This window comes from Triturus cristatus, chromosome 5_1 (genome assembly GCF_964204655.1).
Source record: "Triturus cristatus chromosome 5_1, aTriCri1.1, whole genome shotgun sequence".
Lineage (NCBI taxonomy): Eukaryota > Metazoa > Chordata > Amphibia > Caudata > Salamandridae > Triturus > Triturus cristatus.
Genome location: NC_140587.1, coordinates 446,222,775 through 446,250,469, shown reverse-complemented (window position 1 = coordinate 446,250,469; position 27,695 = coordinate 446,222,775). Strand labels below are relative to the sequence as shown.

Below are 27,695 nucleotides of genomic sequence, written 5' to 3'. Positions count from 1 at the left end.
CCAGTGTAGTGAGAAAGTCGTTCTGGCAGAGGAGTGGGAGAACTTGTTGGAGAGTTACCATGTGAAAATGGTCTGAATGTATGTATGCATTTAGAGGCCGGAGGTCTAGAATGGGCCGTAGAGTCTCGTCTCTTTTTGGTATCAGAAAGTACAGAGACTAGACCCCTAAATTTTGTTGATTGATGGGGACCTGCTCTATAGCTTGTTTTTGCAGGAGGGAGATTACCTCTTGTTTCAGCAGTGTGGTATGTTCTTGTGACATTGTACGGTGCCTGGGTGGAATATTTGGGGGGGTGGATGTTAGTTCGAGACAGTACCCTGACCGAATAATTGGGGTAACCCATTTGTCTGATGTTATGGTCTCCCAGGTTTGAAAGAAATCTTGTAGTCTTCCCCCGACTGGAGTGGAATGGTCTGGGGGAGCGGGGGAAAGTCATTGTGTGGGCGGTGTGGCTGAACGGGCGGTGTTGGTTTTGCCCCTGCCTTTATTATTGTTTCCTCTATATCCACCTCTTTGATAGCCCTTTGTGAAGGTAGTCTGAGGAGGGGACTTGTAGGACGTAGAGGCGTTATCGGCAGAGTAACCCCTGCCAGTGCCTCGAAAGGAGGAGCGGCGAAAAGAGCGTCTAGGAGTGTGGGACTGTAATGCTCCCATAGACTTCGCCGTATCCGTGTCTTTTTTCATTTTTTCCAGGGCTTCGTCTACTTTTGGGCCACATAAGTGTTGTTGGTCAAAAGGGTGGTTCAGTATAGATGCTTGGACCTCCGGCTTAAAGCCTGAGATTCTGAGCCAGGCGTGGCGGCGAAGCAGAACACTGGTGTTTATAGCCCTGGAAGCTGTGTCTGCTGCACATTTACATTTAATAGAGGTGTTGGTAATGATCTTTCCCTCTTGGATGAGTTCATGAGCCCTATTTTTATATTTTTCTGGGAGATGTTGCATGATAGTCTCCAGCTCATCATAGTGCGCTCTGTCGTACCGTGCCAGCAGCGCTTGCGTGTTGGCGATGCGCCACATATTGGCAGCTTGCGAGGCAGTGCGTTTGCCTGACGCATCTAGGAGCTTGGACTCCTTATCGGGTGGTGGAGCCTCACCCGATGACTGAGAATTGGACCGCTTCCTAGCTGTGGATACCACTAATGAGTCTAAGGGCATTGCTGGAGATCTTGGGAACGAAACGACTTGGCTGGTTGAGTACTCATGACAGGAAGCGGTCCTGGAGCCAGGTTTTGCGGATTGCCGTGACGCTGAGCAGTGCAGAGCCGATCTGTGTGGGCGATCGAGCGGGAGCCGCTCTTCGTAGCTTCGTAGCTCCCTTACAGTTTGAAGCTTCTCTCTATTCGCCTACCGCCCAGCTGTTGCTCGGGGGTCCGCCGAGTGCTGCTTGGGCTGGGGGCCTCTCTATTGACTGCAGGATTCCCGCGATTCCACTCTTACGGAGCCCGCTGCCGAGTTGGCCAGGCCTGGACCTTGCTGACAGGGCGCGGTGGCGGCAGCAGGAAGCGGGAGCAGTTGCCTTTCCATTCGAGTGGTTCCTGCGGCAGAGAGCCTCAAAGAGCCGGGTTCGGAACCGGCGCCATCAGCAATCAGCAGCAGTAGCTCCAATGCACCAGTGGATTCAACGGAAAAAGTCCATCAAGGAGAGCAAAAGACAACAGAGGTGAGGGGTGAGAGGTGGAGTTCTCTTTTAATTTTGAAAACAACCGCAACCACTGCACCCTGTCCCTCCTTGCCCTTCTATTACCCAGTTATCAGTGCTAGTAGAACCTGTTGGGCACGACACAGCTGAAAAAACTTCCTGTAGGCTCTCACCCAATCCGTTGACTGAACAGCCCTAGCCAGGTTTTGCGGCTTTCTGGAGGCCAGAAGCCAGACACCGTGCGAGTGACCGATTGAGTAGGTTTCCCCTCTCACTGCCTCTTACGGCCTCACACGGCCTCTTTCACGCTTTCACGCCTTCACTGCTGACTTGCCGTCGTTGCTGACCTACTGCTCCCGCAACTCTGCACTGGCCCTGCACCGCCGGAATTTGGCGAGAGCAGTGCCCAGGAGAGCGCAGGTGTTACCGAGTGTCAGTAGCCAGTAGCTGGCACTAAACTCTGAGCCCACAACCAGCCAAAAGTAGGCAACCAGACAACAAGGACATGAGATCAGGGACAAACAGGCAAGCGCCACCGAGTAAAGCTTCACGGGGTAAAAAGGCAAAAAAACCTAAACCAAACTCTGACACAACCCCCCATGAAAACCACATTCTAGTCGCTGTACAATCGGGGGGGCCAGCTGTCTTGAGGACACCAACGGCTGGACCCGTGGGGACACCAGTCAAAACTGGTCACATTTCAGGAAGCCAGCTCAAGATTGACAAATTCTTCTTTTTAAAAGACCCGGTTTCCGCACTTTTTGCGACAACAAAGGAGGCACAAAACCTGCCGAGCCCCATCCACCCAGCCAAGCCTAAACTTTCTAAACCTTTGACAAGCTCTTTTTCGGGCAACTGGGCACTCGACCAAATATCTAGCGAAACAGTACGACCTCTCCCACTCTTACCCTCCGATCACCTGGGTAATCAGCCTCCAGGGTATCGCCTGGTATCTGTGCAGGTCCAGGCCCAGGTCCATAATCTAAATCAACCTGTGCCTAAAATTATGTCGACACCTCTGCGGCAGGAGGACCAGACTCAACTTAACTCTCAATCAACTAAAAGAGACGTGATGAGTGACCAACATCCATCACCAATTTTTCTGACAAGCTTAGGAAATGAATCTCTAGAGAACATCTTCAATAGTCTGGATAAAACGAACTTAAACGGCCACAGATTCAAGGGAGTCTTGCCAAAGGAGCTACTTCAGGGTGAAACTGACGGATCACCAAAACAGAGGACAAGAGGGGAGGACGCCCGGTTACTATCCCCCCCTGCATTAAACGGTTTAAATCAACAAAAAACCACAAGATCAAGTATACTAAAAACACTGGCGCCAGGGTCCATTCCATCACAACACCCATCTTTTAATGAGCCTACACTGGGCCCTGTTGCCTCTACACCATCCAATTTGGCAGATATCCTCGACAATCAAAGAATCTGGATTGAAGACAGCATTAGCTATGGAGGATCAACAAACAAAGAAAACAAGCAGCTGCCTATTTCCATCTCATCAGGAAGCAAGATCTCACCTACAGGCAAACAGGACGGGCGTACAGGTAGCCAAGAGCCCAACGTTCACTGGGGGAACGCACTAATAAGTACACTTGACAAGGCTATAAATGCACTCAACTACCAGTCTGATAAAATGGAGGTGCAAATTGACCTCATAAATGTAATTGCAGAGCACATCGCACTCATTAGCTCCAAGATTGACACAATAATATCTACACTGGTAAACAGACCAAGGGTGGAGGGCTCCCTAAACAACACTTCAAACAAATTTTTATCCAACAAAGGACACATTGACCCTTCACCAACCACTTGTGATTGTGGGAGTATCATTGAGAAACTAGCGTCTCTTCCTGAAATCCTAAAAGATATACTGGGAGTTGTAAAATTATCAAACAATCTTAAAACCAACCAAGACCTATCAGTTAACAAAAAAAACAAGCCTAGAAAAGAAAAAAGTAGTGTTTCAAGTTCTCAAAGCACAAAGTCTAGTAAAGGGGAGGACAGGTCACTCAATCAAACAGTTCGTACAGAGCATCAGCCAAAGGAACCTGCCATTCTTGACCTTCACCCAACTATGCCCCCGGTCACTCTCCACCCTCAACCCCAAGCCAATCTGACAAAAAGGCAAAGGAAACGAGTCAGGAAGGGAAGATCAAAGGCAAAAAGCAACCAACCAACTGCCCTAGACTCCCTCTTTCCGATATTCAGAAACAACTCAAGAGGAGAACCAGTAAAGCTACATAATCCCCCGAACACTTTGATTAGTAGAACGGAGGATTCAAAGCAAGAACGGTCAAGCCTTCCGAACAAGAAATCTACAACACTTGAGTCACCTTACGAACCAGGCTCAACACCAACTGGGAGTTCGAACCAGCGTTTGTCACTACTAACATCCAAAATTATTACAGAAAGTTCTAGTAAACAAGGATTGACAAAGGCCACATTAGTAGAGGACGTTCGAAATAAGCACTTAGCAAACCACCACTCACTCTCAATTCACTCAATTACTTCCATCGAGGCCAGCCCCCCTCCAAAGTCTCGGAGCACAGAGATAACAGAAAAAAGGGGTGGCGGAGAACATGATAAAAATTCTAAGCACTCACGACACAAAACTAGGCTTGTTAACCAAGAGTTTGACCGGACCCCATTGAAGATCACGACGAAGGGCTCCTCTAGGCACTGTGCGGTTTATAGTTCTACCCGAGCACAAGTTGAATCCAAAATACACCAAACAAGAGCGAGGGGACTCATTAGGGACATGACCCCAATTAAGATCACAAAAACTGAACACGAACGTCAATGTTCAATCCACAGCAAAAATCATGATCAAGTAAAAATTATCCAAAGCACAAATGGAGAACAGGCGTCCCCCAGGGATAAGAACAAGGAGAAAAGCTCAAGTCAGGCTCAATTCAGGCCTACAAGCAATGCTGAATCTCTCAAGCCGGACTCTCGAGAAAGCCAAACAATCTGCAAGGAAGACTCCGAACCAATTTTATTATTTATACCAGAATATGTAACAAGAGGCAGGCACGACACACTTAACAGAGGGAACATAATAAAATTAATCAATACTATTCCAGACCTAAGGGGAATAGTTTCCCAAGACTTGCTGGCAGTGGAATTTCGGCAAAACAAACACTTTCCAGACACTGAAGACTCAGTTACCACCTGGGCCTCAAAGGACATAGCTGCTAAAATCCTTGCCAACAAAGAATCATTCGAGAGCTGGGGTATAACCCTGATCCAACATAAACGCCCCAGATACCCATACCCCCTAACCGGAGGCACTTCCTCACCAAAAGGGAACGAACCAATTGGTCACAAGCATAAATCATGTCTCCGTGGTGTCCGCTCTATTACTCAGGAAAAAAACCCTGGAACAACGCATACTTATCCAATCCAGCCTTGCAACAAAGGACCCTCTAGTCCAGTCCAGGATTGGTCATGGATTCCTTCGACTCTAAATCAACAGAGTTCCTAAAAATGACACAACCCTATTTTCTAACAAACACACACTAAACCAACATACCGACAAAGCTTATCCGGAAACAATTAACTTGTGTTCATGGAACACACATGGCTTTAGTAGCATGGATCAGGATCACGAGACTCAACATTTTTTTCAAAAACACGACATACTCCTCCTCCAAGAGACCTGGAACCTGACACATCCCGCAATTCCAGGCTTTGCAGAACACCACATCTTGGCGAAGAAGCTGTCCAAATTTGGACATCCATGCGGAGGGCTATCGATATACGTATCTCAGAATTTTAACTGGGAAACCGAGATGTTGGATGTGGGGTTAAGCTGGGTTCAAGTAGTAAAAATAACCAGAAAGTTGCTACATCAATTTTTATTAATAAACATCTACATTCACCCCGAACGGTCAAGCAAGGAAGAAAAAATGGAGACACTAGCTAAACTCATTAAAGTCCTACAGAAATCAAACGAGCAATGTCCACTGATAATTTCAGGGGACTTTAATTCTAACCTAATGAGAGACGGAACATCTAGTCGTAACCAGACCACTAAACTCGGATCAGGTTATATAGCAACGTTCTTGAATAGACTAGAAACACAGGGCCTGACAATCCTCAGAAGTGAAAAAAGGGGAAACTCAACAACAGGACCAACTTATATGAGTGGGAAAGTCAAGTCCACCATAGACTTTACAATAATAAGTAAGAGCATAACAGATAGTATTGTAGACTATGACATAGTCCAGCGTACAGAAAGTGATCACTTTCCCCAAATCATCAGGTTGAAATCAGCAGTCACCAGGCTTAACAAGATAATCTCACTGACTCACTTGCCGGAGAAATTTAATTTGAGAAAAATCAGATGGAGAGGGGGAAAAAATCGAAGAAATCCAGGCAACAGCAAACAAATTTATGTTAGAACATGAACAACCAGAGGATGGAGAGCTTGTAAAACACTGGGAAAACATGGTTGACACGTTAATTCAAAAACATTCTGCCCCCCCAGCCAATCAAAACACCTTAAAAACCTTAAAAGAACCCTGGTTCACTGATGAACTAAGACTGGAAAAAAAAAAAATATCTAGGGAGCAACGGAACGTTCACACGTCCAAAAATCAAGGAAACAATTCGAACTACACTCTGTTAAGGAGCCTGAGGAAGAATTACCGTAAAATGCTGTGGGTGGCAAAGGCCAAATACAAAGAATCAATCTGGCTAAAACTTCTATCAGCCAGTAAACAGCAAAACTCTCGGGATTTCTGGGGGATTATTAACAACTTGAACAAAGGCGAAGTGATGTCTCACGATCCTGGCATTAATGCCGATGTCTGGGAAGCCCACGTAAGGAACCTCTATGCAATAAAGGACACTGCCCCATCTAACAAAATGCTACGGGCAACCAACGCAACGGACCCAGGTAACCAAATGGGCCCCCAGGAAAGTTTAAATAGGCTAATCGAACTGGACAAGGAAAAACGGGATTACGACCAGCCAGTACTGACATCCTGCAAAAGTGTAATAAAACTTTTACAGAAACTAAAACCCGAGGGTGCTCCTGGCCCAAACGGACTACCGACAGCCATATTTAAATTGAATAAGGACTTCTGGTCCAACCACTTAACAGCTTTGTTCAACCAAATCTTTATCACTCGTCGTATGCCTACATCGTGGAAAGGAAACATCATCCACCCCATCTACAAAAAGGGGAATAGAAGAACCCCAGCTAACTATAGGCTGATCTCTCTCATAGATGTAGAAGGAAAACTGTATGCTTCATGTCTTTTAGAGCAGGTTCAAGTATGGGTAGAAAATAACAACTTACTTCCCATTTTCCAAATCGGCTTTAGACAGGGGATGGGGACAACAACAAACCTGACGACACTGGCACTGCTGATGGAGAGAGCTGAGAAAAAGAACCAACGATTGTACGGGTGTTTTATAGACATAAGAGCAGCCTTCGATCGAGTGAGCCGGTTAAGACTATGGGAAAAGCTCAAAGACTGGGGGATGCCTAGGATGCTGCTAAACGCTATAATCTGCCTATACACCGATACATGGGCAAGGGTTAAATTAAGCCAGGGATCGAGCTTAACATCAAAAATCAAAACTCAGGACGGCTTAAAACAAGGCTGTGTCCTGGCCCCGTGCCTATTCAACCTGTTTTTGGCAGACTTAGGTAGTAACCTAGGACAAATAAACAACCACGCACCCAAACTAGGGAATGACTACATTCCAATCCTGCAGTTTGCGGACGACATTGTTCTACTAAGCAAAACCCCAATAGGCTTACAACGTCTGATAACCAACCTTCATTCCTATTTAGTACAAGAAAAACTGGAACTAAATAGGGAAAAGACAAAAATTCTTCGACTAGTTGAACATAAGAAGATTAAATTTACATGGTCGATTGATAAGTCAGTACTGGAAGAAGAGAATTACTACCGGTACCTAGGCGTTACAATTGGGAAAAGCAACTCAAAAAAAGAACATACCCTGACTATAAAAGCAAAGTCCCAAACACTGATTTACGCATATAGACAGCTTCAACAAAAAATGGGGGGTCCCAATTATACGCACCTCCTGAGGGTAATGTCTGCCCAAATTCAACCTACACTATCATACGGACTAGTCACTTGGCTCGGAGGTGAGGCCAAAATTTTAAACGAACTACAGAATAAAATCTGTCTGTGTTCAATCTGCCTAAATCAGCATCTGCGGCTCAAGTCCGCCTTGAATTTGGCTTACAAAATCAACACTTTCGCTCAATGTCAAGGTTTGCAAAATGGTGTCATAAACTTCGGCTAGCCCAACCCAAGTCCATGGACCACGTTTGTTGGCAAGAAATAAGCTCCCAAAACAGAGAGTCTACCGGAAATTCTTGGGCAATTTACCTGAACTCCTGTTTGCACGAACTAGATCTCCTAGAAACTTGGAACAAAGAAATCGAACATACTACTTTCTGTAAAATAGCCAACAGAGTGGCAAAAAGGAAATCTTTATTAGAGGACAAAACTACACTGGCTTCTCGACGCCACGCTTGGACCGTAATCTCTTCCTACTCTTATCAGAAACAGCAGACCTACTTAGCAACTCACTTTAGTCAACACTTAAAAAAAATCTTCATAGACTACAGACTGGGTCTGCATTATTCTAAAGATCTAAGACCGTCGTGGAAATATCAGAATGAAAGTCTCCAATGTAGACTATGTGGATACCATAATGAAACCCTAACTCATCTGTTTTGCGTGTGCCCAGCGCTAATGACACTGAGAAGGAAATACCTACGTGCTATTTGTCTCAATTTGAACATAAAAACATGCCGGCAAGCGATAATAACTTGGTTGAGTGGCTCCTCTCCCACTTTTGCTTGCCGGGGACTCAAATTCATGACAGAAGCTAAAAAACTACTCCCGGGCAAATGAGCGGCCCTACACTTTAACTAAAGTGGAACACAGTGATTAAGGCCGGACACTCTACCACGTGATTACATCTTAAAACGTGTTAGACTAAGAATTCAAAATCTATAAGTTATTCTTCCGGGGACTTGTGACCTGGTTTTAAAAAAAAAAAAAAAGACAAGACGAAACAAGTAATTTATGATCGCAAGCTTTACAATTGTTTTTATTAAATGTGGATTGTAATAATTTTTATTAATTATGCAATAAAAATTGACTGACTGACTGACTGACTGACTGGAGTCTAAGGGCGCAGGTCCTTTAATATAGGCAGGATCTGTGGGGGCTGCCTTATATTTTTTCTCTATTCTGGGGTTTAAGACCCTAGCCCTGACTGGGTCTTTGAAAACCTCTGCTGCATGTTTGGTCACCCCTTTAAGCATGGGTAGTATGGCAGTAGATTTATCTGCGATGTCAAAAGTGTCAAGTAGGAAGTCTTCCTCAACTGGATCACTGTGTAACTCCACCCCATGATAATGTGCCGCCCGTAGTAACAAGTGGTGGAACCCCAGGGAGTCCTCTGGTGGAGATGGCCTGGATGGATAAATATCATCCTGAGGCACATCTGGGACGTCTGGATTATGATAATCCTTCCATGGGTCCGGTGTTCCCGGAGGGGTGGGGTCCTGTGGGGCATCTGTTGGATCATAGTATGGATCCCCTTGGTCATCAGGGTCTGGAGACAGGGTTGGAGAGCGATGAGGCAAGGGTGGAGGAGGCGGAGATGGGGGAAGTGGAGGAGGTGGAGGCGGTGGGGAGGGTACTCTGAAAGGGGATGTGGCAGAGTCCTTCCGTTTAGGCGGTGGAGGAGGAGCTGGCTTGTCTAAATGTCTTTTCTTTGAAGACAAAGTCAAATGTCCAGACTTTGGATCCTTTGTTAAAGTCTTTTGTCGAGGATCTGGCGTGAATAGCTCCTCCGGCACCGATTGATCTGTCGGTGCCGATGTTTTCGGGGCCGACGGCTTGTTCGGTTTATATGTGCCATGCTTTTTCGGGGCCTCCGATTTTTTGCTCGGTGCCGAGGCAGGCTTCGGCACGGGAGTGTCGGTGCCGAGGGATTTATGTTTGGTCGGCACCGAGAGGCCAGGTTTCGACACCGATGGCTTTGGAACGGAGCTTGGTGTGGTTTTCTTCGGTGCCGAAGGGTGTTTTTCGGCGCCGCTAGTAGGCTGGCTCGAGCCCGAGCCGCCCGTAGACTTATGATGCCTCTTCACCGGGCCCGAAGGTGGGGTGATGGAAGCGGTATGTTTGGTTTTGCCTAGGCCCGGAGGCGAAGGTGTAACCGGAGTCTCTTTCGGTATGGGCGCGGAAGTGGGAGGGGGTAGAGTGCTCACGACCCTCTGCGCCGGTGTGATCTCCTCCCCGTCGGAGTCGTCGGCCTCGGAAGCGCTGACTAGGTCGTCTTCCTGTTCGATGTGCTGCTGTCCCGAAGCTCCGATGTCTTCTCCGAAGATGTCAGGTGGAGCCGAGGTCGATGAGTGCGCCATGGTGCGTCGAGCTCGTCGATCCTGAATAGTCTTTTTCGATCGAAAAGACTTGCAGGCGGGGCAGTCTCGGGCCTCGTGTTCGGGAGAGAGGCAGAGGTTGCACACCTGATGTAGATCGGTGTCGGGAAATTTAGACCCACATTTAGGGCACTTCTTAAAGGGAGTCCTTTCCATCGGCCGAGACCGGAGTCGAGATAGGCCCGATGGCCGCTGCCGATGCCTGGAATCGAGGAAGTGCCGAAGAGAGAGATAAAGAAGATGATTTTGTCTGAAGAATCTTGATGGACGAGGATTTTTCGTCGAAGGTCGAACTGGAGAGGTTCGAAGCCGGAGCACGAAGTATCACATCCGAGCCCGATGGCGGAAAAAAACAATCTGAGGATGGAGCCGAAGCCCATGCGCAGTACGGACCGAAGGAGGAGTCACTGAACTCGTGACTTCCAAACATTGTCCAAGAAGAAAAACAAACTGCAAACATCCGGGCTCAACACCAGATGGTGATCTATGCACAGTGTATAATCTGCAGCTCATATGCCTCGAACATAATGTTAATTCTACTCCAAGAGGACCAACAAACTAACTAATAGGGGAATATTGACCGATGAACAGAATACCCGAGTAAGGCTTTACCAAAAAGATTATCAGCATCACATGATGAAAAACACAGTGAGAGATGATGAAGAGCATCAGACTTGTCTGATATAATATAAAAAGGTGCAATTACAGAAATCGTACCAATTAACAAAGCCCCAGGAGGAAAAAGGCTACAAATATTAAAATAATGAGAAAGTCATTGTGTAGCTTCCAAGTGGCAAATGTTGCCATAGATATTTGCAGAAGATCTGAGCTCCTGGAAGTTGATACAATGCGTAGCTCTACTTTGTGATAGCACGAATGAAGAGTTTCGATACAAAAACCAATAAAGGTGAATTCAACATGAATCATGATACAAGAAGTAGTAAATAGGATGATCAATTGAGGACTCAAAAAAATTAAAAAAAAGAATGGTAGTGTCTAGAGCATTTGTGAAGGTAAGTGTGATAAGCCTGTTGGAAAAGATTTGTCTTCAGGAATAGCATGATTGTTACAAAAATTGCCTTTACTTTTATCGAGTAAAGGAAGAGATATCCAGAGGGAGGAATTTTAAACATGAATAGTCCACCAACAAAATGTTTGAACTCTAAGTCAGCATGGAGCCAGTTTTGGGCATTAGACTAAGTGTATGGTAAGATGGCATGCTAGGAGCACTTTTGTGAGAAAAGATGGTATCAGGCCATGGAGGGCCTTGGTTAGAAAACGGACAATCTTTAAATCAGTCCTATGGTTGGGACCCACATAAGAGAAATCAATGCGGGGGTGATGTGATCACAGCAGTTTGAGCCAAAAAATTAAGCAAGATGAATAGTACTGCACTCTTTGGACACTGCAATTGTCTTAGTGCAAATACTTCAATTTATTCGGTTGGAGGAGTCTATTTGGAGATCAGCTTGGCAAACACTTATCCGATCCTGTGGGACAAGCTCAAATTGGACTGAATTGGTCAAAAACTAAAAGGTGGTAAAAATGCTTTTGATGTTGTGGACAACTGCATAGGATACTGGCAGCAGGCGCATGGAAAGAGGCGAGTCGAATAGTGGTCAAGAAAGGTCTTAAAAACTGTGAAGCAAGACTAATAGTGGTGTATACAGTTTTAGTTGCTTAAAAGGCAATTTACAATTTGGCAATAATCAAATGGTTCATTAGACATTAATGAGTAACAAGATCTCATCAGCATACATAAGCAACCCTATGTTAAAGATTTCAAAATATCTTAAAGAAGTGTCCTAGATGTTGAAGGAAGGAGAAGTGTAGACTTTTGAGGATCACCAATCGTGATGACAATGGAGGTGGACACCATGTTCACCGGGTGAATCTTCTGGCCAAAAAGAAGGAGAAGCCCAGGAGAGTAATCTGATGCTACAGCTGGTAACATGAAGGTCAAGGTATACTTTATTCAAACGTGTCAAAAGAGGGTGAAAGATCAAAAAGGATCAAAACAAGCCTGCTGCTGCTCCAGGTTAGCAACCAGATGGTCTCAAATGTATATTTTAGAAATCTCAGTTGCTAAATGGGATTGAAATCCGGATTCATATCAAAAGGTTCTTCTGTTCTAGGTGAGCATAAAGTTAAGAATTGACCAGACACTTATATATTCTGACACAGCAAGGGGCGGCTGAACGTTTTTGTCAAGAGTTTCCAAGTGCATATTAGGCCTTTTAAGTAGTGAATCCCTCTTTTAAGGCTAAGCATGTAAAGAAAGGCACACACCACCCAATTAGGATCCAGAAAGAAGGAAGAGCCAGTAAGAGAAGCTCAATCTTGCCATTAATGTGCTTTGATACCTACCCTTGGCCATCAGAATGGCTAAAAATCATTAGGATGGCTAAATATGTCCAGAATGGTAGCAAACAACTGTCACATAAAGAGGTGAGGAACAACCTGAGAGAGGAATACTACAGGCCAGTTGCAGAAGACAGTGCTCTAATGAGCCTTGAAATTGGCCAAGATGATCATTTAAGGAAATGTTTGCCTTCTATTAATCCTTTGAGGACAAAAGGAAATGGCAGGTTTGTTTCACACATTTATCATTTTACTGGCGGGCAATGCAAAGGGAAGAAGAAATATGTCAGTATGACAGAGCTTTTTCCCTCAAAAAGAAGTACTGTTCTCATTGCCAATTCATCAAGGTCACTATTCATCAGCCGGACTCTACAAGCTGGGGTTAGTAATTTTTCAGTTTGACAAACACCAATTTTTTTTTTATTGATCTTAACTTTAATCCTAACTGCCTCAATTAATTATTATTTTTTGAAACCTGAAAAGGTTTCCATCACACACACAACTTCTTTCTGAGATAATTTTCTTCTTTTTTTAAAAAAATAATATATTTTTACTGTTTTTTAACAAAACATCAAAACAATTCAGCAGAGATATCTCAGGCAGTGTCCACCTGCCACAGGTGACAAAGATTACATATGATACAGATAAAGTGATAGCCAGAATACAATCCCCCCTGATGACCCGGCGGTCATTATTCCCTCTGGTATGAGATGACTCATACATCTCTCAGTGGAGTATAGGCTTAGAAGAGCAGACCCCCATCCCCCCCCCCCCCCCCCCATCCCTATCCTGTTTCAAATGCGGGCCTCTGCCTCGTCTCCTTCCATTTCTAAATTGTAAAATGTCAGCCACGGTTGCCAGACTTTCTGAAGTTTCCGCGGGCACCCCCTTGCTTTATAGACCGTTTTTTCAGCTCCCATATATATCCATACCAGACCGCCACTCCTTCAGTGTGGGAGGATCAGGTCTTCCCCAGTATCTGGCTATGTCTCTTTTAGCCACTATAAGACCCAGTTTGTTAAGTAAGAGCTGATACCTAGAAATGCCAACATCCGTGTTAATGCCCAATGGTTGCCCCCACTTTTTTCCTGGTGTTTTGATGGTTTTTGACTAGTCTGGCTGGGATCCTGCTATTCAGGACCCCAGCCTATCTGTTTACTCCCTTAAACGACATGAAGTGCATATTAGGTGCACTAGTGGTTGGATACTGTGGTACCTTATGAGTCCCTAGTATATGGTACCTTAGGTACGAAGGGCATAGGTACTTCACAGGCCTACCAGGGGCTGAAGCATGTATTATGCCACCCCTGGGAATCAGACTAAATCTGACACCACAGGCCTGCTACTTCAGCCTGGGTGAGGTGGTGCTAGCAGTCCTCACTGAGATATAGGTTCACTATATCTCTCCCTGCACACACATTTAAACCTATCAGTCACCCCTAAGGCAGGCCCTATCAATCCTGAGGGCAGGGTGCTTGGTTTCCATGTGAGGGGGTGCCTCTGCCTGAGCAGGGCCCCTATGCAGCTCTCAGAGTCCATTCTCTGGGGCTGTTTGTGAGTGCGGTTATACTCTTAAGTGCATTATAACCTTGCGGTAAATGCTAACTCTGGGATGGCTGCATCAAAACATGTCGTGTTTGGTGTCAAACGCTTTGGAATCATACCCCCACACCAGTAACTGGTGTGGGAGTATGATCCCACCCTTCTAGAGGGATAGACATGTACCTACTGTGGAAACACGGTAGAATCCTTAAGAGCCCTGGCATCACAAAATGGTTGCCACCAGTCACAGACCCTGGGCTGCCCTCCTGCTGATGACCGAAACTCGCAGTGGAGGAGGCCCAACAATAGGTATCCTGTCACAGGGAGGTGTGGTCACCTCCCAGACAGGGTTTAGTGTATTGGGGCTGGGTGGGTGCACTCCTAGAGTCCTTTGAAGTCCTGCACTGGGGGAGCAGTAGGCTCCTCTGTGCATATGCCAGTTCAAACCGGCTCAGGGGCTACCTGCCCCTGCTCTGGCGCGAAACTGGACAAAGGGAAGTGGGTGTAACCATCCACTCCCCTGACCCTCCTATAGGTGGAGTCATAGAGCTAGTCCCTCCCTTCCTTTCAGTATAAGTTAGGGAACCCTTACCATTGCAAACTAGATATCCCTGGACGACGCTCTGAAGAAGAATCCTGGACCTTCGGCATTCCACTACCTCTGGAAGACTGAAGGGTCTCCCTTGGAGTCAAGGAGTGACTCCCCTGCTTGGCAGGCACCAAACTTTGCAATCAACGGTCGCAAACTTTCCCGCTCCCGCCGGAGTCCTAAGTCCCTGCAGGCCAGGAAGAGGATTTCCTGACTTCTCCAAGGCCATCGTGAGTCCCCAGCGACGCTGAGGCAAGTGGACCACACGAGTGACAAGGAATCGCAATCCCTGGGTAGCGTGCACTATTTTAGAGTGCAACCCCTTCACGATGTTCTACGAACTTGTGCTTTGGGCCACGTGTGTTCCATGCCTCCAGCAGGATTTCTACCGAAGATCGGAGGCCTACCCCGTCCCGAGTGACCGTGGGCCCCTGTTGAGTGAATCCTCCTGAGGCGTCTTTGCGATCCCTTGCCGGTTGGCTTGTGGGTCCCCAGAAGACCTTTCTACAAAACCAAAGGGCTCCCCTGGTTGCTCCAGGCCTGCCCTGACTTACCCTCGCTGGGTGAGTCCCTCAGACCTTGCTGGTCTGCACCGCTGACTTTTTACACTCCATGAGACTTGCTGTTACCAAGGCTTGTTGGCTCCAATCTGGTCACTGACACCGCAGTAAGCTGCAGACTTTGTGGGACACGCCGAATCCAGCTCCTGGTCGCCGTCGACACCTCCTGGACCTCGTGGCTGAAGAGTCAAGACACCTGTGATCACCTGAAATCACCCGACGACTGTGGGCAGCCATCTTCCTTGCCCCGGGTCACTGCCAAGTGACTTTGAACACTGTCCCCTCTGCTTTCAGGTCTTCCTCCTTCTGAATCCAGGCTTGGATTCCACCGGACACTTCTCCTGTCTTCACAAGCAGCAAGTCATCTTTGGCTCCCGTTGAAAACGACGCCGCGTCCCGACACCAAAAGACACCTATGCACCCGGCTTCCCTGGGTGAGGGAACTCCAGCACTACGGTGCTCCTGTGGGTGTTGGCTCTAGAACTACTTACCCTGTAAGTGACTTGCTTGTAGACTCTCCCGAAGTATCCTAAAACTCTAAATTTCCAATCGCAACTTGCTCCATTGAAGTCAATTGGGATCCGCGGCTGTGTTCTCACACTGCATGCGTCTCCCGTAGGTCCTTTACTTACCTGCCTTGGGTGGATTAGTGAGGCCCCAGCACTTCTGAAGGCCCTAGGTCTTGTCCCCTTGCAAGTCGTTATCTCTAAGTCTCTTTTTTAGTATATGGTCTGGTACGGCCCTAGGGCCCCAGCCATATTTGTGCTTAACTTGTTATGAAATGTTGATTTGTGCATATGTCCTTGACTTCTAATCTCATAAAGAGATTAGTAGAGTGTGTCTTATAAGTCCAGGAGACTGCCTTCTCCTGTCTCTCCTCCTGTAATAAACGACCCTCTAATGGGGCGTATTCTGGGAGCTCTGAAATATCTGGTTTCTGCGCCAGCCATGCATGTCAGAATTGAACATATTTGCAATGCTGCGTATCGGTCAGATTGTATTCTGTTTGTAGATCTGCAAACTTCATCAAAGCGCCCGCCGTGTTATGTCAACCAGGGTAGAGATGCCTACAGCGCCCCAACTCTTAAACCCCTGTAGCTTTACAAGCTCGGGCAGGCGCCTACCCTCCCATAGTGGTGTGGATTTCGGCAGCCGTTTGTTCCAGCACATCTCCCACTCGGCCTCCCTCCATGTCGCAAACACACTCTGCATTGCGGGTAGAAGACTACTAATCCCTTGCCCCCCCATAGATATAATGAAGGTATGAGCGTTTATGAAATTGCAGTCTCTCTAGGGAGTATGTGGGGTGGCCCTGCGGTGCATGTCCCCATTCATTAAGAACCACTAGATGCGCCGCTCTATAGTATGCCCAAATATCTGGTAGAGCAATTCCTTTGTTGTATTGGCTGCATTGCAGCGTTCTGAGCGACACTCGGGGGTGTCCCCCATCCCACAGCAGGGTGCGCAATTCAGAGTTTATAGCAGTAAAGATTACATCCGGTAATTTATGATATGTGTTTTGGAGGACATATAGTAACTTAGGCAGGGTGATTATTTTAAACATAGCCGCCATACCGAGCAGTGTCAGTGGGAGGCTCCACAATCGAGCCTCGTCACACCTAAAATCTGTTAAGACTCGTTGGATGTTATGGGAGAGGCAGCTCGTCACGTCTATGGAGATGTAAAGTCCCAAATACTGGAAGCCCTCCACGGTCACTGGAAGACATGCCGGTATGGACTGCACATCAACGTGTCCTGCTATTGGGTAGAGGACTGACTTTCACCAGTTAATATTATAGATCGCCTGTCTGCCGTACTCTTCAGTCACTGTCAGAATAATTGGGAGTGTTGTGTCCGAGTTAGTTACATACAACAGAATATCTCTGATATAATTTTCAAACTGAACATGTTATCTATTAAAATGTGCTCCTCTAACTCATACAACAATGAAACATTAATGTTTATGAATTCAAAGACACTCATGTAAGGCAAATATGTTATTTATTTTTTCTGCGCAGTTTCCACTATTAATGTTCAAATGTACAAATTACTTGAAAAATTCAGCTGAAGGAACATTAAGGTCACATTAGGCACCACACCTGCACAGATTCCAAAGTCAGCAGTCAAAACATGGAGACTTATTTCTTATCTCTTTCCCTCTTCCATCACCCTCTTGCAATGCCTGCTCATTATATCATATATCTTATCATAACATATATGGTGATGGTTCACTCTCCTCAAAATACCAACTTTCATAATGGAACGTACCTGTTATTAAATAGATTTGAAAGGGAATCTGGAGGAGAAAGTGCAGGCTCCACATCTTGGTCACTCAGAGGTGCCGGATTACCAGGTGCCTCAAGCATCTGCCTAAACCCAACCACATTGTCCAACAAAGACTCAAGACTGTCATCTTCTTTAGACTGTTCCTAAACAGTAGAAACAAACAGAAGTATGAGCATGGGTGAACAGCGGGGAGTATGATATAAAAAGTACTTTTGTGCATAAGGGCAATAAACTGATCTATCAAAAGTAATGGAAATCAAATATTCAATTGAATCTAGTATCCAGGTGAAACACTGGTATTGTTAATTTATTTTCTTTGATACTGGAATAAGCGTGTAGATCACTTATCTATTCATCAGAAGACATCTGAATTTTGATGCATTAATCCAAGTTTGTTCACTTGATTGGACGATCCGCATATTATACAGGTTTGCCCACATGTATTGAAAATGATTATGTAACAGTGTGAATAAAGCAGCCAAACAGACTGTTAAAAATAACTATGGCACTCCTAACCAAGAGATGGATGTCATGGGCTCTCTAAGGCAAGGGTGTCAGGCCAGTTCCCGCCTGCTCACAGCCTGGATCGATTCTATGGAGCTCTGCGATGCGTGGAGAATGTGGCATCCCCGGGGCCTTGCATATATCCGTGTCTCAGCAGCTCACAAGGCTATGTTGCATATCGATCTCCTAAGGCTCCCTGCTGCTGACATCCTTCTGTTATCTCAGGTTGATGCCCTACCACGGGGGATATTGGATCACAGCCCACTTTTGTTACAGGTAGGCTACTCGGATGCTACCTTATGGCTTATGTAGCAGCTAAATGCATGGTCCAAGCTAGCTCCGATTACATAGGGTCAGAAATTCAATCCTACTTCGAGACCAATAAGGGTACCGTAAAGTCAGTCAGCATTCTATGGGTGGCCAGCAAGCCCGCAATGGAGGTTCTAGTAAAGGGAAATCTCCAGTACAGGGAGAAAAATAAACTAGCACAAATAACAGCCTAAGAGGCCCAAATCTGTAGATCTGAGCATCGGGCGCTGCTGGATCCTATCACTTTGCTTGACTGTTGATTGTTTTTGTCGAGAACACTGGTGAGACAAATCTCGCTAGAGGAGAATCAGCAGTAATGGAGGGAGTCGAACCAGCAGGTCTATGAACACAGGGAAAGGTCGGAAAAGCTCATCCACTGGCTGGCCACCAGAGACATTGCCTCCAGGGTGTTTCCCCAAATCAGAGTCACCCGGGGCGCTTAAGAGTTTGTGCATCTGATATTGTACAAGTATTTGCTGACTACTACCAGCCACTAAACAAGCACCGACCCAGGCCCCCCATGAAGTGGCACACCCTGTGTCTAGGGACATCCAGCAGCCCTAGATTTCCCATTCGCTTGCCAGGGACCTTGGGTGGGAGAGGTGCTGGTCAGTGGTAGCTTTGCGTGCTACATCGATGGAAAGAAGGTGGGGCATGTAAAAACAGACTCCAGAGGGTGACTTGGGGACAAGTCCGGTAGCTCCTAATGGGGGACTTGGGTCGCAAGAGTCCTGAGTGCAAGGGGGCATAGCCGGTTTGTCGGTACCCGGCCTGGGGCGCTCTGCTGCAGAGTAGATGGGTCTGCTGGGCACTGTGCGTCCAAGGTTCTTGTGGTTGTCAATTTCGCCGGATGAGGGTGCAGAAATCAGTAGAGCTGAGCCACTCTGGAAGCGTGTCTCTGCGGTGCTGGCGTCCCTCGACGGCTGCTCACGTCCCTCGACGGCTGCTCAGTCTCAGTGCTGTTAGAGTCCCGACTGGTGTCCTCCCACCCGGCAGGGGGTAGGGGAAGGAAAACAGATCTGACCTTCAGGAGCACAGGTACCTGTTCCTGGGGGCTGCTGCTCAGGCTGGCTGGAGAGGAGCTCAACACGGTAAACCAGACACTGCTTCTTCGGTGCCTGCGGACTGCAAGGAAGTAGCTCCTCTACTGGGGAGATTGCTGGCAATTTGTGATGGGCTGGCAGTCTACCGGGATTCTTGGTAGTTGCTCAGCTGCAGGACAAGTCACAATTGTTGAGACTGTTGCCGGCAAACAGGGTTTGGAATCAAAAGCCCACATCAAGTCTTCAATTCCCATTCTCTTGCGGCTTTTCTTTAGCCTCTTCTTCTACATCCGTCGAAAATCTAAATCCTGGCATCAGGGAAGTCCCTAAATATTCAATTTAGGGGCATTAAGGGGAGAGATAGGTAGCAGCTAATGGGCTACTTACCTTTAGGGCAACTACATAAACCACATGACCACTTCCTCTTGGAAGTGAGTATAACTCTTACCCAGTGAGCCTAATTGCACCAAATACCAAGATTATGGAATTCTTGTTTTCATGTTCACATCAAGCATCCCACACCTTAGGGGTAGTACTAGCCTGATAGGGAACATGCCGACTGCCTAGCTAATTTTCCTGCCTGTCCTGGTGCCAAATGGGCCTCAGAGGATGGCATCTCACAAGTTTAGGGGAAGCCGGGGTTGCATATGAAAAGCAGCAGAGGCCTTTGAAGCCTCCTGCTTTGATATGCTGATTACTTTTACTTGGCCATCCTGCTTGGAGGAGGTGACAACACCTCCGGCCAGAGCAGGTACTGTTTCTGCCTTCAGAGAGCATGGGCTCTCACCTCCAGGGGGTCAGAAACCAGTCTGTGGTGGCAAGCTGGTCTATACCCGTCGAACAAATTACTTACCTTCGGTAACTATATATCTGTAAGAGACATATATTAGTTATGGATTCCTCACTTTAGAATTACCACCAGGCGTCAGACTGGATCCAGAGAATTTTTCTTCAGCAGTACACTTGCGCATCGGTAGGTGGCGTCGATTGACTCCGCATTAGTAGTTGGTGTCGTGGTCGCCGGAATGAAGTCGCTGTATCTACTTAGACGTTGCCCCTGCACGCTGACGTCAGTTCTTTACACAACATTCCACATCAGAAGCACAGAGCCATGCAAGACACTGACCACTGGTCCGCAAAACTAGGGCCCTGAAGGGAAGTCCCTTACCCTACAAGTAAGTTTGCAGAAACGGGAGGATGGGTGGGGCAGTGAGGAATCCATAACTAATTTATGTCTCTTACAGATCTATTTTTACTGAAGGTAAGTAACTTGTTCATTTGAAATAGACAATTAGTTATGGATTTCTCACCTTAGAATAGATACCCCATCAATACCAACCCCGGAGGTGGGTCTGCGAACTAAGTTCACACCAGAAAGTCCTGGGGAACTGTACGGCCAAAGAAGACGTCTCTCCGGACTTGACTGTCCAGGCAGTAATGTTAGGTGAACATGTGCAATGAAAACCATGTGGCTGCCTGGCAGATGTCATGAAGGGGGACTCCACGTCCCAAAGCAGTAGTGGCTGCCGTCGCCCTGGTGAAATGGGCGCGCAACCCCACTGGAGGTTCCTTTTTTTCTAAGGAATAGCAGATTTTGATGCAAAAAACAACCCATCAACCTTTCTTGGCCCCCAAATAGCCAACAAAGAGCTGGTCATCCACCCAGAATTGCCTATTTTGGATCCAGACGGTGGAGTCTCTCTTCCTTTTTAGAAGAATAAGGGGGTGGAAAGAAGGTAGGCAAAGTGATGGTCTGTCCTATGTGGAAAGAGGTAACCAATTTGGGAAGGAAAGAAGGCCTAGTGCGAAGGACATCTTTGTCCAGATGAACAGCCAGGAAAGGAGGTTTGGAAGAAAGGGCCTGAAGCTCACTCACCCTGCGAGCGGAGGTGATGGCAACCAAAAAGGCAGTATTAAGAGTCAGAAGTCTGAGATGACAGTTATGTAGTGGCTCAAAAGATATAAGATAGGTCAGAACAAGGTTCAAGTCCCACTGGGCCATTATGAAAGGAATTGGAGGAGACAAGTGAGTAATGCCCTTAAAGAAGCGATTTACACAATAGGGGACTTGAAAAGAGAAGGCTGGTCAGGAAACCGGAGAAAGGCCGAAATGGCCAAAAGATAGCCTTTGAGAGTGCCTAGAGCAGAGCCCTGCTGGGCCAAGGAAATAATGAAGGGGAGAACCTCTGAAAGGGGGGCAGAAAGAGGATCGACAGCCTTTTCTGCGCACCATGCCACAAACTTGTTCCATCTACAGGCGTACACCGTCTTAGTGGAGGGACGCCTTGCTGCCAAGATAACGTCACAGACTTCAGGAGGCAGGTCCAACGACGTCAACTGCCACTGCTCAATCTCCACGCAAGGGGGTGGAGGCTGGACAGGTTCGGGTGGAGGACCGTCCCCTGCTGCTGCGACAGAAGATCCTCCCTAAGAGGCAGTCTGATCGGAGGATCAATGGCCATGTGCAGAAGCTCGGGATAACACACTCTTCGTGCCCAGTCCGGGGCCACAAGAATGACTTGGGCCTGGCTGCGCTTAATCTTCTTCAGCACTCTGAGCAGAAGTGGTATAGGCAGAAAGGCGTATAGATGACCGCAACGCCACTCGCGACGAAAAGCGTCACCTAGCGAGTGCCGCCTTGGAAATTCCAACGCACAAAATTGCTGACATTGCGCGTTCTCTTCAGTGGCGAATAGATCTAACCAAGGCTCTCCCCACCGCTGAAAGAGACCTTGCACCACCTCCGAGTTAAGACATAATTCGTGATCCATCATGCACCGGCAGCTGAGTTCGTCCGCCCTGGCGTTCAGGGAATCTGCCAGGCGTTGAACCAGCAGGGACATGCCTTGATGTTCCAGCCCCTTCCAGAGACAAAGTGCCTCCTGACATAGGGTCCATGGCCTCACCACGCCCTGTTTGTTGCACTACCACAAATGGCAGTGGTGTTGTCCGTGAACACCTGCACTACTCTCCCTTTGACAGAAGGAAGGAATGCCTTGAGTGCAAGACGGATTGCCCAAAGCTACAGAAGATTGATGTGGAGCCCGGACTCCACCAGAGACCAGAGGCCTCTGATCTCCGCCTCTCCCATGTGGCCGCCTCACCCCTAAAGTGATGCATCTGTCTCTACTGTGAACTCTAGCTGGGGAAGGAAGAGGGACCTGCAGTTGACCCAATCCCGGTTCGTTAGCCACCAAAGCAATTGTCGTGCAGTGCCCACCGAGATCGGAAAGATTCCCCTGATGCTGTGCCCACTGGAACTTCAGGTCCCACTGCAGAGCCTGCATATACCACCTGGCATAGTCCACCAGCAGGATGCAGGAGGCCATGAGGCCCAGTAGCCTCAGGGTCATTCTTTCCAAAACCTGGGATAGAGGCTGAAAGATCGGAATCATAGCCCAAATATCCCAGACTCGCTGCTCGGGAGGATAAGCCCGAAACTGCGCTGTGTCCAGAACTGCTCGGATGAAAAGGAGCTTCTGAGAGGGAATCAGGTGTGACTTCGGCACGTTAATGGTAAACCCCAGTGAGTGTAAGAGGTCTGTTGTAGTCTGGAGGTGGGAGACGACAGCCTGGGGCGAGCCCACCTTCAACAGTCAGTTGTCGAGATAGGGGAAGACTGGAACCCCTGATCTGCGTAGATGAGCTGCGACCACCACCATCACTTTCGTAAAAGTGCTCTTGGCCTACCGTGAACCGTAGGTAACGCTGATGGGCTGGCAGGACGGGGATGTGAGGGTAAGCATCCTGCAAGTACAATGCAACCATCCAGTCTACAGGGTCAAGGGCAGACAGGACCTGAGCTAGTGTCAACATTTTGAAATTCTCCTTCCGGAGGAAGTGGTTGACGTTCCTGAGATCCAAGATAGGACGCAGGCCCTTATCCTTCTTGGGCACCAAAAAGTAGTTGGGATAACAACCACGACCTACTTCTGGGGCAGGAACTCGCTCGATGGCTCCCTTGGCCAAGAGAGCCTTAACTTCCTGTTGGAGAAGGGCCAAGTGATTCTCCGACACGCAATGGAATTGAGGTAGCATGGATAAAGGGGAAGTCTCGAAGGGGAGGGAGTAGCCCCATCAGACTATCTGCAAAACCCACCAGTCCGTTGTGATGATTTGCCAGTGGGGGAGCTGATGGCGGATCCTGCCGCCCACTGGCGAATGGTGGCCCTATAAGGTCAGACTAGGAGGGCTTGGAGGCTGCTGCAGAGGGAGGGCTGGTGGACTGACGCAGAGGCTAGACAGCTTGCGCAGGCCTGTGGCTCTGGACGGAACGTGGCCAGGGCACCCCTTCCGTAGCCACGAAAGGGGCGAAAAGCAGACTGTGATGGGTGGGAGCTGTAAGCAAGGCCCAAGGATCTTGCTGTAGCCATGGAATCCTTAAAGCGCTCAAGCGCTTTGTCTGCCTTGTCGCCAAACAAGCGACGGCCATAAAAAGACATGTCCAAAAGTGTAGCTTGGACATCACCCGAAAAGCCAGTGGACCTCAACCAGGCGAAGCGTCTCAGTGCTACTGATGTGGAAATTGTCTGCCTAGTGAGTCGGCGGTGTCCAGCCCACATCTGTGGGTGAACTTCGCTGCGTCTCTCCCTTCGGCAACTGCACGGGAGAGCACGGCCTGGGCCTCCTCCGGGCACTACTGCAGCAACTGTGTGACCAAATCCCACACCGAGTGGTCAAGACACATGCGGTGTTCACCGACCGCAGTTCTAAGCTGGTGGAAGAAAACATTTTAATCCCAAGGTGGTCCAGCTTCTTGGATTCCCTATCAGGTGGTGCGGTAGGGCATGCGCCCTTGGAAGTCGAGGCTTAGAGCTCCAAGCTCTCAGGGGTGGGGTGTTGGGCGAGGAAAATGGGGTCGCCCGGGGCCGGGTGATGGCGTCGGGCAATCATCCTATCCACAGGAGCCCCTGTGTTGGACTTGGACCAAGTGCCCAAAAGGGTGTCGGTGAGGGCCTTACTGAACGGCAGCAGGGGCTCCCAAGTGGCCGCTGCCAGTGGTCAGGAGGTTAGTCCTGACCACTACCGTAGGAAGCTCAAGGTTTAAGGCCTCAGCCGCACTATGCAACACCACTGGGTATGACGCACCCTCCTCCATAACCACGGTAGGGGGAGATAGCATGCCAAGGTCTGGGGAGGTGTCCAGGCCACTGGCTTCACCCAGCTCCTCTCTCCAGTCTGGTTCTTCTAACTGGTCTGCCAGAGGGTTCAGAGACCCCTCCATTTCCTTCTCACCCTCTCTGGTAGCCTCTCAGGGTGATAGGGAACACTAGGGGAGAACGGTGATACAAAAGTACCAGTCTGCCGCGGTCCACAAGTCGGTCGACACTGGTCCGGCTCCGTATCCCCATCGAAGGGAGGCTGGGGTTGACGTCGGCTGGGGACACAACCGGCGTCGGAGGAGGTGTCTTCACTGGATTCGGCGCAGGAGGAGGTGTCACGAGGTCGACCGGTGCCAATCTGGATCCAGGCAGGATCCCTGGGGGCCCTGCGGCGCCGGAGCCAAAGCCGCAAGCATCGAAGGCCTAGAGCCCCCAGCCGAGTCTGCGGGGCCCGAAGGCACGCCAGCGGAGTCGGGCTGCCTGAAGATCAAATGGAGAGCTTCGTAAATGCTATGAAGTTGGGCAGGGGTCGCCCAGGCTCCCGGAAAAGAAGGGAGGCTCGGGGTCAACACAACAGGCTCTGTGGGCGGAGCCGGACTACTACCTTCCTCAACCCGCGTCACGTCGGCCGACGGACAGGGAGAACGCTTAGAGTGACGGTGCTTCCTTGCCTTCTTTTTGTGCTTCGACTTACTCGAAGACGAACACTTCGATGAGGAATGGTAGTGATGACTCAGTGACCGGTCCTGCGACCTCCCTCTCAACCGGGACCTCGAGCGGCGCAGAGCGCACTGCCGGGCCTCGAGAAGCTTTCCATAACTAATTGCCTCTTTCAGATAGCCAGTACATGAGAGTTTGGTAGGTTTTCAGGGGGCACCTCCAAGGTGCCCTCTGGGTGCATGTATTAATAAATCTATCAAAGAAATCAGCGTGGGCTTATTAAAACGAGATGTTTGATACCAAACATCTTTAGTTTCAGTGAAGCCATCTTGTAGTTAATAACCACTGCCCAGCACATATACTCAAGATGGCTTCCCTGTTCACTGTCAATGTCCAAGAATCGACATGGATATCACAGGGTTATATCTGCTCATGCAGATATGTCTTCACATGTAAAATAATTAGGACTCCCTGTTTTCCGTTTTTACAGATTTTTACAGATAAATACAGGCAGAAAACATTAATTTTCTTGTCTGAACTTATTTTTAAATGTGGATAAAAACGTAAATTGGGTTACTTTTTGAGTAATTCTAAATACTGTCTGCCATGATTGGCAGGCCAATAGGTGTGTGGATTGATAGATAAGGGGGTTAAAACAGAAAGGAATTTTAGTAAAGAGGTTTTAACAGCAGTAGATATGCTCAAGGTTGATACTGAAATTCGCATATTTTCTTATAAGTGCACTGATTTATCTTCTGTGGGTGTTCACAGCCTTTAAACCTGCCAGACATTCAAGCATGAGTGCATATTTATTGGTTAAATAAATGTGGAAATATACTGTCAGCTAATTTTTCCACAAAACCCAACATATATATGGATAAATACAGATAAAATTAGCAAAAAATCAATATGAATAAATACAGACGGAAATGGCAATAAAATAAATACCATAAAACCGGGAGCCCTAAATATAATGCACCCTCCCTTAGGGAAGTAAGGCCTGCTGTAGGGATGAAATATTACATGCAGAGCCTGCTGGCATGACTCACAGGAGGTGTACTATGTTGTGTCTTCACAGTTCTCTGCAGCATTCACGTAGCCTGCAATGGCAGTTTGCATGAGTGGGCTGAGGGGTCCCTTAGGGTGGCACAATACATGCCACAGCCCTTAGAGGCCGTCTTTAGCCTCGATGCTCTAGGTCTCAGAGGTACCATTTACTAGGGACTTACAGGGGGTGCTAAAGGTATTGCCAATTGTTGGAACAATAGTACAGTTTTTGGGAAGAGATATCGCACTGAGGACCTGGATAGCAGGAACCCAGTGCACCTCTGCCGAAACTGCATTCAGATACCAGGCAAAAAGTGGGGGGTTACCATGTCAAAAGGGGTACTTTCCTTCACTAAGGTCCTGGCCAACCGGCCGCCCTATCTGACTCATCTGGTTCAATGTGGCTCGTTGTAACAGGCATTGCAACCGAAGACTCCCAGTGGCAGTATAGCAATCAGACATGATACACACAGGCTGGACTAAGGAGGGCAAGCTGCATGCTGAGGAGGACCGAGGGAGCCGGGAGCAGGAGAAGCTGCAGGAGAAGCTGCAAAAGACGCTGCCGACTGGGACAACTTGACAGCTTGGCCCCCGTAGATTGCCTTGTTTGCCACTTGGATAGCCACTTACTGCCATCCACCGCTGCTCACCGCCACCAAGTTCAAGCAAGGCAGCAGGCGATGTGGCAGTGTTGAGGCTGGGATAAAGGCCTCAGAGAGCGGTGCCGGCTCTGCATACTCTGACACAACTCCCATAAGATTGTGGCATGTACCTTGAGACACCTTGGGAAACCGGGAAAGAAGAGCAGAGGGACAGAGTGGTGTCCCTCTAAGGTCTGAAGTGGTGGGCACAGTGGAATTAGGTCCTGCTGGATTTGGCAGAGCCCCGGGTACGCAAAAGTGGTCCGACCAGGTTCGGGTGTGGCTTGCAGCCTGGGCGTGCTCCCTCCCTGTGCTGTGCCTGCATTGTTTATTTGTGGCTATACTCGTCTCTTTTTGGCTCTTTGGCGGCCCATTGGCTACCTTGCCACCTTGTTACTCTCTCAAGTGCTTTTTAAGAGCTCAACTTTGCTCATCATTTGCTATCTCTGTATAACTCATTGGAGATTAGAGTTTGGAAGCTGATAGCTGGGAAAAGGACACAAACATACTGCTTCTGCATTGCGCTGCCCAACTATTGATTCAGGATACAGCAGGGCTCAAATGATGGCAAGCATTTAGAAGTCAATAAGTCACACTTGGGAAAATATTAGGAGAGACCCGAATTGTCATGTGCAACAACTCTATGCAACGTGCTTGTGCCCTTCCTCCCCGCCCCGCCAAACTCTTAGAAAGTGATACTAAAAGAATGAGAGTGCCACAACTTCTTACACACACACCTGAAGCCATGGTGAGATGTGCAGAATGTTTCCTCTTTTGTGCATTTGTACCTCTAGCAAATCTAGAGGAAGGCGACTTGCGTTGACTGGACCTTGCCTGCCCTTGCACATAACGCCAGAGCCAGCAATGGAAATCAATTGCGGTATTTCTACAAAACATTTTTGTTTAACCAGCTCCTATTGCAGTTAACATGCAGGAGATTCAGAAAACTGATA

The 27,695-nt window shown here is 48.0% G+C and overlaps 1 protein-coding gene across 2 annotated transcripts in view; it reads right to left on the bottom strand.

The window, feature by feature from the left end:
* VIRMA (vir like m6A methyltransferase associated) overlaps positions 1–27,695 on the bottom strand; it is a 753,509-nt gene that overhangs the window by 233,633 nt on the left and 492,181 nt on the right. For both annotated transcript variants that reach the window (XM_085605246.1, XM_085605248.1), the window contains exon 20: positions 17,419–17,579. In XM_085605246.1, coding sequence (XP_085461372.1) covers positions 17,419–17,579 — 161 coding nt within the window. The remainder of the gene's footprint in view (positions 1–17,418; positions 17,580–27,695) is intronic.